We start from the raw sequence: 14155 nt of genomic DNA, 5'->3' as shown, positions 1-14155 counted from the left end.
TTATGTTTTATTGGTCTGGTCTTTGCAATTCAGTTTAGTTGATTACTAAAAGGCAAAAACCTTTCTATGTGAAATTGAAAACCTTTTGATATTTTTTCAAGACGTTACACTTAGGGTCATGGTCATCTCGATTTCTCTCTTTTGCAGGACGCTTTAACTTGATCAGTTCAATCATCTGGAGTACTTGTAATTTCTGGTTAAGTGCTTTCCGACTTCCGCGTGCGTGTATCCAAGAAATAGAGAAGCTCTGCTCAAGTTTCCTTTGGTCAGGAACAAATTTGAATTCAAAAAAGGCAAAAATTTCTTGGAACCAAGTTTGCAAGCCAAAAACAGAGGGAGGTCTTGGCCTCCGGAGTTTGAAAGAAGCAAATGATGTTTGTTGTTTGAAACTGATCTGGAGAATTATATCTCATGGTGATTCGTTATGGGTCAAATGGGTAGAACACAACTTGTTAAAGCGCGAGATTTTTTGGACTGTCAAAGAGAATGCAAATCTAGGATCTTGGATATGGAAGAAAATTCTCAAATACAGAGGGGTTGCAAAACGTTTTTGTAAGGCTGAGGTGGGAAATGGTGAAAGTACTTCCTTTTGGTTTGATGACTGGTCGCTTTTGGGTCGACTTATTGATGTTGCAGGGATAAGAGGCACCATTGACATGTGGATTAGTCGCACAATGTCTGTAGCGGATGCATGGACTTCTCGTCGAAGACGACATCATCGGCAAGAGATCTTAAACACGATTGAAGAAGTGTTGTCCACTCAACATCAAAAGAGAACGCAGCAGCAGGATCGTGTCTTATGGAAAGGGAAGAATGACATCTACAAAGATAAATTCTCCACCAAAGACTTTATCTCCGGACAACATCAAACGAGGTAGCCTGGCACAAGGGAGTTTGGTTCCCACATGCTACACCAAAGTACTCTTTCTGCTTATGGCTTGCAGCACACGACCGCCTCGCCACTGGAGCCCGCATGATCAAGTGGAACCGAGGAGAAACAGGTGACTGCACCTTTTGTCGCCAAGGCATTGAAACTCGAGACCACCTTTTTTTTTCATGCAGCTACACATCGGAAGTCTGGACAGCTCTTGCCAAAGGCGTCTTCAACACAAACCACTCAAACAACTGGTCCCAAATCATCACCTATGCTACGCAGCACAAGCGTTGTCGAATCGAGAGCTTCCTCACCAAATACATCCTTCAAGCCACTGCATACACCATTTGGAGGGAGAGAAACAGAAGGAGACATGGCGAAACACCGAATACTGCAGGCTAAATAATTCAATGGATCGACATACAAGTCAGGAACCAAATCACCACAATTCAAAGGCAAAAGGATAATAGATACGAAGCATGTTTCCAAGCGTGGCTCCACAGCCGCTCTTGATATTTAGATCAATTTTTCAAACTGTTTTTAACCTTCTCTTTATAAATTACCCGATGCACGAGTTGTAACAACGTTATTTTTTTCTTTTGAGTATAATTTAACATTCTATTCAAAAAAAAAAAAAAATGCAATTATCGGAAAATCACGTTAAGCAAGTGAAAAACTAACACTAACTTATTTTAGTTCTTAAGATATTTTTAATGTATGATTTTTATGCAAATCATTCACACACATGAACACATTACAATAAATAAATCAAAACGTGTTTTAATCATCTACAATGCTTTTGTACACTTTACTTAGCAAAAACTATAGAGACAGGATAACATATGAATAAATTTATGTACATGAACGTGTCTGTACATCAACTGGTCTTAGTAAAGTTCTCAGATTTTGTAGACCATTGTTAATAAGAAAAAACCAAACCCAAGAGTAAAATTTGCTTTCTGAAAAAATAAACCAATAGTCAGTTAAAAAACAGGCAGCGTTGCGTGAACGTGTAAGGACGCACGCGGCAGGGCAATGATGCGAATAAGGGTAGTTTCGTAAATATGTGTGGACGACTATAAACGAGTCATTTTCTATTTTTTAACAACATAGGCCGACTTTAGAAGATTTCTTTAAATTCTGAGTTTCCAAATGAAGAAAGATGATACAATCAACAATGGGACACAAACAAAGCGTTGACTCTAGAGGCAAAGGCCGAAAAGTTCCCGGTTCTTCGTCGATGGTGCAAAAACATAGAGTTGAATCTAGCGGAGGAGCTATCATCTCCGGACCGTCACTGTTCGATAACTTACCGGAGGATTGCATCTCCAACATCATCTCTTTCACGAGTCCTCGTGACGCTTGCGTTGCAGCTTCGGTTTCGAAAACCTTTGAATCGGCTGTTAATTCCGATAGCGTATGGGACAAGTTTCTTCCATCGGATTATTCATCTCTAGTTCCTCCATCTCGAGTTTTCTCATCGAAGAAGGAGCTCTATTTCGCTATATGCGACAATCCTGTTCTAGTCGAAGATGGCGGAAAGGTATATATATTACATCGGTTTTTATACATATTGCTTTATTGATACAATTTTGGTGTAGTTGTCAAGTTATACATTTCATGCATCTATTGAAATATTTATGATTGTTTTGATTTTTTATTTTTTGAATTATTTCTTTTATTTTCCAAAAATAAAAGAGCTTCTGGTTAGAGAAAGAGAATGGGAAAAAGTGTTTCATGTTATCTCCGAAGAAATCTATGTGGATCACATGGGTTAGTACTCCTCAGTATTGGCGATGGATTTCGATTCCTGAAGCTAGGTAGAACTTCTTTTTTGGTCATTCATTTCGATTGCATAATCACTCATTCTCATGGTGATGATTATGATGATGCACTCATGCAGGTTTGAAGAAGTACCAGAGCTGCTCAATGTGTGTTGGTTTGAGGTCCGAGGGGGAATGAATACTAAAGAACTATCTCCTGGAACCCGTTACTCGGCTTACATTGTGTTCAAGACAAAGAATGGATGTCCTAATTTGGGGGATGTGCCAGTAGAAGCTACTGTTGGATTGGTGGGACAAGAATCTTCTCAAAGACACATATACTTTGTTGGGCCTTCGGATCAAAGGAGAGACAGAGAAACGAGAGATGTAACGAGACCAACTAAAAGAAAAGATGGTTGGATGGAAGCTGAGCTTGGTCAATTCTTCAATGAGTCAGGTTGTGATGTTGTTGACACAAGTATTCTTGAGATTAAGACTCCTTATTGGAAGCGCGGTTTGATCATTCAAGGAATCGAATTCCGTCCCACCAAAAGCCTGTTCTATATATAATCAAGTGAAAAACTTTGTTGTATGGGTAACACTACCTGTTTTTAGTTTTTGGATATTGCACTGTGTTTGATTTGGATGTTCATTATATAAGCAAGTGAAAAACTTTGTTGTATGGGTAACACTACCTGTTTTTAATTTTTGGATATTGCACTGTTTGATTTGGATGTTCATCATTCTCACATGAACATATTTCAATAAAGGAATTGTCTTTTTTTGTTTTCATATCATCTACAATGCTTTTGCACAGATTACTTAGACTCCGAATGGAGACGTGCGGTTCAACTGCGAATAAAGTGCGGTACAGTTCAAATAGTAACAAAAATATATACATACATATATATGCAAAGAATTTCGTTATTATTTGAAACGCACTGCACTGTGCGGTTCGGTTACCATTTAGCCAAAAACAATAGAGATAGAATAACAAATTAAATTTGTTCAAAAAAAACAATGAATATATTTGTTACTTCCATAATCTTTTTTTTGGTGAGCTGTTATTTACATGATCTGATTTTAAACAAAGACTCACTAAATTTATAAATTATTGACTTTTTCTGACTAATATAATTTATTATTATGTAACAAAGACTTCAGAGGTAAGTTAAACACGAAACAATTATTTGATTTGGGTGATTAAATAAAGGCAAAACTTTTTTTTGAAAAAACCTTTTGAGATTCTCTGAAGACGATTCATTTTACAAGGCTAGGATCGGAAAATTACATTATATCCTGTAACGATCACTGACGGATATAAAATATCTGCCTAGTTTCCACGCTTTATTCACCGTTTCTTAGATCATGCTCCATTACTTAACAAAAATCATATTCGTAATGAATGGACTTATATTTCAATTGTATGTAACAACTTTAGTTATTCTCTCTTGTATTATCACATTGACATTTTCATCATAAAATCATTTACATGTTCTATTTTTGCTGAAATAATAAATTTATCGTAGTCGGTTATTTTGGAAATTTTCATAACCAAAAAAGTGCAAAAACCAACCAACACTGAAAACATGAAGCGTGTAATGTAAGGTAGTCTTGTAAATATGTGTGGACAACATTACACGTCTATTATTTCCTCTATTACAACAGAAGCGAGTTTTGAAAGAGTCAGAACTCACGAGTTTATCAAGTTTTCGAAACACAAACGATTTGATCAAAGGCACCGATCGATGATGGGGCAATATCATAGCGGTGGAGAGATCGTTTCTCCGGGGACGTCACCTTTTGATGTCTTGCCGGAGGATTGCATCTCCAACATAATCTCTTTCACAAGTCCACGAGATGCGTGCGTTGCTGCATCGGTTTCCAAAACCTTTGAATCAGCTGTTAGTTCCGATTGCGTATGGGACAAGTTTCTTCCACCGGAGTATGAATCTTTGGTTTCTCGATCTCGAGTTTTTGCATCGAAGAAGGAACTTTATTTCGCTCTCTGCCACAATCCTGTTCTAATCGAAGATGGCAAAAAGGTATTTATATGATTCTATCTATTCTTTGGTTTATACGTTGGAGAACAATGATCAAATTGAAAATCATGTGTTAAATCAACGAGTTTTCGCATAGATTTGTTAAAAACCTAATTTAAGAAAATTGATTCTTGCTACGATAGAACATTTTTGGTGTAGTTGTAATTCTGATTATTTTGATGTTTTATTTTATTTTCCGAAAAATCAAAGAGCTTTTGGTTAGAAAAAGCGAGTGGAAAAAGGTGTATCATGTTATCTTCAAAGGAACTTTGGATCACATGGGGAAGTAGTCCTGAATATTGGCAATGGATTTCAATTCCTGAATCTAGGTAACTCTTTTTTCCCCCTCTTTAAATCCTTGGAATTGGCAATATGATGATTTGCACACATTGTTGTTATAAAGATTCAACAAAATAGCAGAGCTTCTTGATGTGTGTTGGTTTGAGATTCGTGGCAAGACAAGCGCTCGTGTGCTATCTCCTGGAACTCGTTACTCGGCTTACATTGTGTTCAAGACGAAAGATCGATGTCCTGGATTAGGGCATTTGCCGGTAGAAGTTGGACTTGGTTTAGTGGGACAAGAATCTTCTAAAAGATTCATATATTTCATAGGGCCTAGGGATCGAAGGGGAAGGAGGGAAACGAGAGATGTAACAAAACCAGATCAAAGAGAAGATGGGTGGATGGAAGCTGAGCTTGGTGAATTCTTCAATGAAGAAAGGTGTGATGAAATTGAGTTTAGTGTTATTGAGATTAAGTCCCCTTCTTGGAAGAGTGGTTTGATCATTCAAGGAATCGAATTCCGCCCTACGAAAAGCCAGTAAAGTAGTACTACCCGGTTTCGATGATTTTGGTATATGTTGTGCTTCATCACTTCTATATCTAAGCAAGTGAGAAACTTTGTTGTATTGTAACATGAATTGTTTTATGTTTTGGATTGTAATGTTTTGTGAACTTGGGTTATTTGATCGGTTTTTTTTGGATTGTAGTGTTATTGTCATCATTCTCAAATGAGAAAACTCCAACAAATTTTCTTATATTATCATCTACAATGCTTTTGTAGACTTTTACTTAGAAAGAAGAAGTAATATAGAAGTAGTTTTTTTGGATCCTTGTGTTTTATATTCTTCTTATCATCTAAAAATGCTTTTGTATGACTTTACTTAGGAGTGTTGAGAAAAATCTATAGAAATAGAATGTTACATGACTAAAAGTCTAAATCTATTTACATGTACTTGGTCTTGATAAAGACATAGAATTGTTATTGACTTTGGAATATAATTCTATATATAATTTATAGAAGAATATCTCGTCACAAGTCGCGTAACAAAGACTTCATAGGTAAGTTAAACACGTAACAAAAGTCACTTGCTTTGCCTGATTAGATAAAGGCAAAACTTTTGAGATTCTATCATCAAAAAACGTTAACACTTATAAGGGTATTATCGATATATCACATTAAAATCTTAACCTCTAAGTCTTTCGCGAATCACGAAGGATATAAATATCCACTTCATTGCCACGCTCACTACATAACAAAACACACCGTTTCATAAGATACGATTCCAAAATTCAGATTCGAAAACAATGGAACAAATTCACGGCGGCGATTCGAATTCCGGCGGCGGAGGAGGAGGAAGTAGCCGGAACGATGAGATTTCTGTGACGAGAGCGTCGCGTTTCGATGCATTGCCGGAAGATTGTATCTCGAAGGTGATTTCACATACGAGTCCTCGGGACGCTTGTGTTGTGGCTTCGGTTTCGAAATCGGTGAAATCTGCGGCGCAATCGGATTTGGTTTGGGAGATGTTTCTTCCGTCGGAGTACTCGTCTCTTGTTCTTCAATCAGCGAATCATTTATCGAAAAAGGAGATCTTTTTATCTCTCGCTGATAACTCTGTTTTGGTTGAAAATGGCAAAAAGGTAACGAATTTGAATCTGATTCGAGAATGTGAAACTAGGGTTTTGTTTATAATCGTATAATTATCTGATTTTGTGTGTTGATTTTTGTGAAAAAATCAGAGCTTTTGGGTGGAGAAAGCTAGTGGGAAGAAGTGTTATATGTTATCAGCGATGGAATTGACGATCATTTGGGGAGATTCTCCTGCTTATTGGAAATGGATTACAGTTCCTGAATCTAAGTAAAGATCTCATCTTTTTTGTTCTTACTACTCTGTTTCTGATTTTGTGCAATTGGAGTTTGTTTACTTAATCTTGTCTATATGTGAATTCAGGTTTGAGAAAGTAGCGGAGTTGCGTAATGTGTGTTGGTTTGAGGTTCGGGGAAAGATAAGTTGTGGAATGTTATCAAAAGGGACTCATTACTCGGTTTACGTAGTGTTCAAGACAGCAAATGGTAGATCATATGGGTTTGATCTCGTACCTGTGGAAGCTGGAGTTGGTTTTGTGGGGAAAGTAGCTACCAAGAAGTCAGTGTATTTTGAATCCGGTAATGCGGATTCACGGAGCGCTACTTCCCATTACTCGGGGATTTCGTATGCGATGGTTTCTAGAGCGTTTAGGATGAGGCGTCCGTGGATGCAGGTTCAGAGAGAAGAAGAAGAAGAAGTTGAAGGAGAAAGGGAGCGTGGTATGAATGTGGTGGGGCCAAAGGAGAGAGTAGATGGGTGGAGTGAAGTGGAGCTTGGAAAGTTTTACATTAACAATGGAGGTTGTGGTGATGATGGTAGTGATGAGATTGAGATTAGTATAATGGAGACTCAGAATGGAAATTGGAAGAGTGGTTTGATTATTCAGGGAATTGAGATCAGGCCTGAAAGAAGCAACTGATTTTGATCAAATTGTGTATTTTGAAGTATGAAACACAGTTTTAAAAACATGTCTTCTAATGTCTCGAGTTTACTTACAGTTTGGAGTTCTTGATATGAAATAGCAGAGAAGTTGATAATTCTCTATCTTGTGTACTAATGTCTGAATAGCAAGAAGAAAGATGGTTCATGATTCTTATGTTTCCCATTCATTTCACCATTGTGACTATCTTTCTTCTGTTTCCTGTTTCCACATCCATACATGTCATCTTGAGTCTTGGTTCAACACTCTTTTGCTTAGTCATGCCCTGTAGCTGAAACCATTTGTCCATGATTCACACATTCGCTCAGTTAAATGTCTAAAACGTTTATATTCCTACCTAGTAACTACCATCTTCTAGATCACGCCTGGAAAAAGAAGACATCGTGTAGCTGAATGATCTCTTGTGATTTGTGAACAAAGTGTATATGGTTATTTTGATTTGTTGAGAAAACAGAAAAGATCAAGGCTTTTTGTGATGTGAATACAACAAACCCAAGCAAGTAAAACTGGGTCAGTTCTAATCTAACTTCGAAGGCTTTTAAGAAAAACTATACTATGGGCTTTGTTGCACACATTACGAAAACAACAACCTTGGGTTTTTAGTGAATAGAAATAGTTGAGCTTTTAAACTCTGAAAGATTGTGAATTGTGTTGTGTAACAAAGCAAGAGCATTTTTTTATTTCATTTTCAAATATTATCTTTCACATTTGTTTCGTTTTTCTATTTAAACTGCAATGTTTTTTTGGGTCAAACTACAAAGTTTTTTTCTATTTTGGGTATTTTTCCTATAAATTTAGTAGTTAGGATCGTAGTATATTTTAGGAGTTTTAGAGACATACGGGAAAGGTAGGAAAATATTAGAAAGGGTAAATATCAGTCATCTTTATTTACATTCTAATTTATACTTTTTTACCAAAAAAAATCGTTGTATGTTAGCAACAACCAGCAAGAGTATTATTAGTTTATTACCAATCAAAGTCACACTATTTGTAATATCATATATATCAAAATTAGCTATAATAAACTATAAAACTTAGTAAGTCAATTTTCAGAAGAAAAAAAGAACCTATAAAAGACTAACGAAAGCCGATTATATCGAAGCCATTACGAGCCACATGGTATTGAAGATTAATTATAGAGTTGAATAGTCGATGTCACATGCTTTGACTGTCTCCTTCATTATAGATATCGACATTAATATTTTATTATTAACATGGAATCGTATCTTAACTTTTCCACGTAAAACAATATTTAATCTCTTTATGAAAGATCATGCACACACTAGGAAAACTATATAAGTGATTTCTTATATGGTAAACCAACTTTGAATGTAGGCTAATTAGTTTATTAAGCAATATAGTCTTTTATGTCTATGTTCAATTCACCATTCACCCATATTGTCCTCATTTACTTATAAATCAAGTAAACCATCAAAGAAAGTTGTGTAAACAGCCTATTTTTCTTTAAGAAATAAATCATGGCAAGAAAATGTGAGACTTTTTGGTTTTATTTTGTTAAAATGACAATCTATTATCCTTTTCTTTTTTTCGAACAATCTATAACGTGTATATTACTACAAAGGTATAAGAGAATCCATTTTTTAACTGCCAAGATTAATTTTTTTTTTTCGATTCTTTCCAATTAATTAATAACGGATTCTATCGACAAAATTTAGGATAGCGTTACATATAAAAGTAATATTAACGCATCCTAAATTTGTCGTTTTTAAAAGAAAAAAGTATTAACGACAAAAAATAATCCTTTAGCAATGAAAATTGGTGATAAAAAAACTGAAGAAAAAAGCAATGAAATTTATGTTCCTATACCGACTATTTTTTAGTTTCTTTTATATAAAATATAAAATAGTTTATATATAACCGTTCTTTTATTTTTTTATCGTCTACAACTCACATACGTTACACTTTTATAGTTATACTTCTAAATTAGAAGTCAAGTTATTGTATAGTGATATTATAAACTTCAAGTTATACAAGTCCGGTCATATGAAATTAATATTAGTAATTTGATTGGAATTATAACGTATTGATTTGGACATGTAAATAGCTAAAAAAAAATAGCTCCTATATTAGATTCTTTTAACCAACAAATACAACAATTAAGTTGATAACCTTCCTCTTTGAAGTATTTCAAGATTTTATGGAAAAAACTCAAGATTTTTTTCCGAAGCTTTTATCGGAAACTAAAGAATATCTAGTAGGTCTATTTTCATTCATTATCAACTTGCGAAAAAAGAGAAACAATGTCAATAATTAATGTAAATAGAAAAAAAAAAAAATTGTAGTTGAGAAGAGAGAGAGATGCAAAGGTGTCAACGTCCGTGCTTTGACTTCTATCTTTTCTCTTGTCCTCATCTTAAATCCTCAAAGCTGACCTAACCGGTCACTCCCTTCTTCTCCGGTCATCTTTAATTATTATTCAATTAACCCATAATCAAATTTTAATATAAAAATTAACCATTTGCAAAATAAAATCAATATAATTAATAAAAGCTACTCCTTTACCTTTTTATTGCATAGAAACTACTAAAATATAAATCTACCATTTGCAGAATAATCGGCAAAAAACCATAAAGAAACATTTATAGTCACATAATTTTGCATATATTTTTCTAAATTCGATCACTTTCATCATTCATTATTCATTAATCGTTCCAAATTTTCTTCTGCCTATCCGTTGAACGACAAACTATTCAAAGTAAAAGATTTAGACAAAAAAATAAAAAAAATATTTAGAGAAAGACTTTCCTAAGTCAATGTTATTGATTAAGACTTCATATATGACTAAACACACTCAATTATAATTGACAAAACACGGAAAAGATTTGTCTATAACAAATTTTCCAAAAACACAAATTAATTCACAAAATATTTGGAAAAATAATATTTATTCAAAGCTTCTTATTTCTTCTTCTTCTTTATTTAAAGATTTTTACTGTTTGCTCTGTATCAGAAAAAAGACCAAACACAACTCTTCCACTTTCTATCTCTCTCTAGAATTTTGCTTGCATTAAAACAACACCCACTACTTGCTGTTGCGTGTTGAAGTCAAAAGTCGCCATTTTTCTCTCTCTTGCTTCTTCATCTTCATTGATCATCATCTAAAATGGCAATAATCAGAAAACCCGTTTCGTATACTCTCAGATTTCTCAAGGGTTTTTGTTGAATCTTAATTCTTCTCTCAAAGTTTCTTCCTTTATATTCTTCTTCTTCTTCCTCTGTTCTTGAAATGCGTGTTCATCGTTTTTGTGTGATCGTCATCTTCCTCACAGAGTTACTATGTTTCTTCTATTCCTCGGAATCTCAGACCACCTCCAGGTGCCATCCACATGACCTCGAAGCCTTACGTGACTTCATAGCACATCTCGAACCAAAACCAGATGGTTGGATCAATTCTTCTTCTTCTACAGACTGCTGCAACTGGACCGGAATCACCTGCAATTCAAACAACACCGGAAGAGTTATTAGATTGGAGCTTGGGAACAAAAAGCTGTCGGGGAAGTTGTCTGAATCTCTCGGGAAGCTAGATGAGATTAGGGTTCTTAATCTCTCTCGAAACTTCATCAAAGATTCGATCCCTCTTTCGATTTTCAACTTGAAGAATCTACAAACTCTTGATTTGAGCTCTAATGATCTCTCCGGCGGAATCCCAACAAGTATAAATCTCCCAGCTCTGCAAAGTTTTGATCTTTCTTCAAATAAATTCAATGGGTCGCTTCCGTCTCATATCTGCCATAACTCTACTCAAATTAGGGTTGTGAAACTTGCGGTGAACTACTTCGCCGGAAACTTCACTTCCGGGTTTGGGAAATGTGTCTTGCTTGAGCATCTCTGTCTTGGTATGAACGATCTTACTGGTAACATCCCTGAGGATTTGTTTCATCTCAAAAGATTGAATCTTTTAGGGATTCAAGAGAATCGTCTCTCTGGTTCGTTGAGTCGTGAGATTAGGAATCTCTCAAGTCTTGTTCGTCTTGATGTTTCTTGGAATTTGTTTTCCGGTGAAATCCCTGATGTGTTCGACGAATTGCCTCAGTTAAAGTTTTTCTTAGGTCAGACCAATGGATTCATTGGAGGAATACCTAAATCGTTGGCGAATTCACCGAGTTTGAATCTGCTTAACTTGAGGAACAATTCTTTATCGGGTCGTTTGATGTTGAATTGTACGGCGATGATTGCTTTGAACTCTCTTGATTTAGGTACCAATAGATTCAATGGGAGGTTACCTGAGAATCTACCGGATTGCAAGCGGTTAAAGAACGTTAACCTCGCGAGGAACACCTTCCATGGACAAGTACCAGAGAGTTTCAAGAACTTCGAGAGCTTATCTTACTTCTCGTTATCGAATTCGAGTTTGGCTAATATCTCTTCAGCGCTTGGGATACTTCAGCATTGCAAGAACTTGACGACTTTGGTTCTTACATTGAATTTCCATGGAGAGGCTTTACCCGATGATTCAAGTCTTCATTTCGAGAAGCTTAAGGTGCTTGTAGTGGCGAATTGTAGGCTTACTGGTTCGATGCCGAGGTGGTTAAGCTCGAGTAATGAACTTCAGTTGTTGGATCTTTCTTGGAACCGTTTAACCGGCGCTATCCCGAGCTGGATTGGTGACTTCAAGGCTCTGTTCTACTTGGATTTATCTAACAACTCGTTTACAGGAGAGATCCCTAAGAGCTTAACTAAGTTAGAGAGTCTCACTAGCCGTAATATCTCAGTCAATGAGCCATCTCCTGATTTCCCGTTCTTTATGAAAAGAAACGAGAGCGCGAGAGCGTTGCAATACAATCAGATTTTCGGGTTCCCGCCAACGATTGAGCTTGGTCATAACAATCTCTCTGGACCTATTTGGGAGGAGTTTGGTAATCTGAAGAAGCTTCATGTGTTTGATTTGAAATGGAATGCATTATCTGGATCAATACCTAGCTCGCTTTCTGGTATGACGAGCTTGGAAGCTCTTGATCTCTCTAATAACCGTCTTTCGGGTTCGATCCCGGTTTCTCTGCAACAGCTCTCGTTTCTGTCGAAGTTCAGTGTTGCTTATAACAATCTCTCGGGAGTAATACCTTCCGGTGGTCAGTTTCAGACGTTTCCAAACTCGAGCTTTGAGAGTAACCATCTCTGCGGGGAACACAGATTCCCCTGTTCTGAAGGTACTGAGAGTGCATTGATCAAACGGTCAAGAAGAAGCAGAGGAGGTGACATTGGAATGGCGATTGGGATAGCGTTTGGTTCGGTTTTTCTTTTGACTCTTCTCTCGTTGATTGTGTTGCGTGCTCGTAGACGGTCAGGAGAAGTTGATCCGGAGATAGAAGAATCCGAGAGCATGAATCGTAAAGAACTCGGAGAGATTGGATCTAAGCTTGTGGTTTTGTTTCAGAGCAATGATAAAGAGCTCTCTTATGATGACCTTTTGGACTCAACAAATAGTTTTGATCAAGCTAACATCATTGGCTGTGGCGGGTTTGGTATGGTTTACAAAGCAACGTTACCAGACGGTAAGAAAGTTGCGATCAAGAAGTTATCCGGTGATTGCGGTCAAATCGAAAGAGAATTCGAAGCAGAAGTTGAAACACTCTCAAGAGCACAGCATCCAAATCTTGTTCTTCTCCGAGGATTCTGTTTCTACAAAAACGACCGGCTTTTAATCTACTCGTATATGGAAAACGGAAGCTTAGACTATTGGCTACACGAGCGTAACGACGGTCCAGCGTTGTTGAAGTGGAAAACACGTCTTAGAATCGCTCAAGGTGCTGCAAAAGGGTTACTTTACTTGCATGAAGGGTGTGATCCTCATATCTTACACCGCGATATTAAATCGAGTAATATTCTTCTCGACGAGAATTTCAACTCTCATTTAGCGGATTTCGGACTCGCAAGGCTGATGAGTCCTTACGAGACGCATGTAAGTACTGATTTGGTTGGAACTTTAGGTTACATTCCTCCGGAATACGGGCAAGCTTCGGTTGCTACTTACAAAGGCGATGTGTATAGTTTCGGAGTTGTGCTTCTCGAGCTTTTAACCGATAAAAGACCGGTGGATATGTGTAAACCGAAAGGGTGTAGGGATCTGATCTCGTGGGTCGTCAAGATGAAGCATGAGAGTCGAGCAAGCGAGGTTTTCGATCCGTTAATATACAGTAAAGAGAATGATAAAGAGATGTTTCGGGTTCTCGAGATTGCTTGTTTATGTTTAAGCGAAAACCCGAAACAGAGGCCAACGACTCAACAGTTAGTCTCTTGGCTTGATGATGTCTAGAAGAAAGAGGAACAATATCAGAGACACTATGATACATTTTGTAGGGAGTGATTTTCATACTTTTGAGATACAATGTAAATAGTTTTCAGATAATAATTTGTTTCTTCGTTTTCTTCTTCCATTTTTTTTATCTCAGTTTATGATTCAGATTCAGACATTAAAGATACTAGACAGAACATATACTGTCTCAGAAAAATGAAAAATCTTTTTGTAGTGTTTCAGAAATAATGAGTTCTTGAAAAAACATGTCTCAAGCAATTTAAATGAGCAACATAGATTAATAATTTGTGTTACATCTTTATTCTGTGATTTGCTTTGTGGATACTCTGTTGATTATGTTATACCTTTTAGAGATTTTTGGTTTAATTAAAAAATATATATATTTGGTAGC

General features: G+C 36.4%; 4 protein-coding genes and 1 pseudogene across 5 annotated transcripts; all 5 read left to right on the top strand.

Annotated features, from left to right (window-relative positions):
• Window positions 1-101: 101 nt before the first annotated feature.
• Window positions 102-1408, top strand: AT2G02260 (annotated as a pseudogene; the record flags this gene model as incomplete). Its single annotated transcript has 1 exon — window positions 102-1408.
• A 584-nt stretch (window positions 1409-1992) lies between these two features.
• PP2-B2 (phloem protein 2-B2) lies at window positions 1993-3378 on the top strand. Its single transcript, NM_126284.3, has 3 exons — window positions 1993-2417; window positions 2573-2694; window positions 2778-3378. Exons 1-3 carry the CDS (start codon window positions 2037-2039, stop codon window positions 3205-3207), a joined length of 933 nt encoding a protein of 310 aa, NP_178332.2. The 5' UTR covers window positions 1993-2036; the 3' UTR covers window positions 3208-3378.
• A 759-nt stretch (window positions 3379-4137) lies between these two features.
• Window positions 4138-5702, top strand: MEE66 (F-box family protein). Its single transcript, NM_201670.2, has 3 exons — window positions 4138-4682; window positions 4890-5008; window positions 5083-5702. The coding sequence occupies exons 1-3, from the start codon at window positions 4260-4262 to the stop codon at window positions 5501-5503; spliced, it is 963 nt and encodes a 320-aa protein (NP_973399.1). The 5' UTR covers window positions 4138-4259; the 3' UTR covers window positions 5504-5702.
• Window positions 5703-6172: 470 nt separating this feature from the next.
• On the top strand, window positions 6173-7917 carry PP2-B1 (phloem protein 2-B1). Its single transcript, NM_126283.5, has 3 exons — window positions 6173-6602; window positions 6702-6820; window positions 6914-7917. The coding sequence occupies exons 1-3, from the start codon at window positions 6267-6269 to the stop codon at window positions 7467-7469; spliced, it is 1011 nt and encodes a 336-aa protein (NP_178331.2). The 5' UTR covers window positions 6173-6266; the 3' UTR covers window positions 7470-7917.
• Window positions 7918-10460: 2543 nt separating this feature from the next.
• Window positions 10461-14065, top strand: PSKR1 (phytosulfokin receptor 1). Its single transcript, NM_126282.3, has one exon. It carries the CDS (start codon window positions 10738-10740, stop codon window positions 13762-13764), a length of 3027 nt encoding a protein of 1008 aa, NP_178330.1. The 5' UTR covers window positions 10461-10737; the 3' UTR covers window positions 13765-14065.
• The last annotated feature ends 90 nt before the right edge of the window (window positions 14066-14155 follow it).

The sequence above is a fragment of the Arabidopsis thaliana genome, chromosome 2 (assembly GCF_000001735.4).
Source record: "Arabidopsis thaliana chromosome 2, partial sequence".
Lineage (NCBI taxonomy): Eukaryota > Viridiplantae > Streptophyta > Magnoliopsida > Brassicales > Brassicaceae > Arabidopsis > Arabidopsis thaliana.
This window is presented reverse-complemented; position numbering and strand designations above follow the sequence as displayed.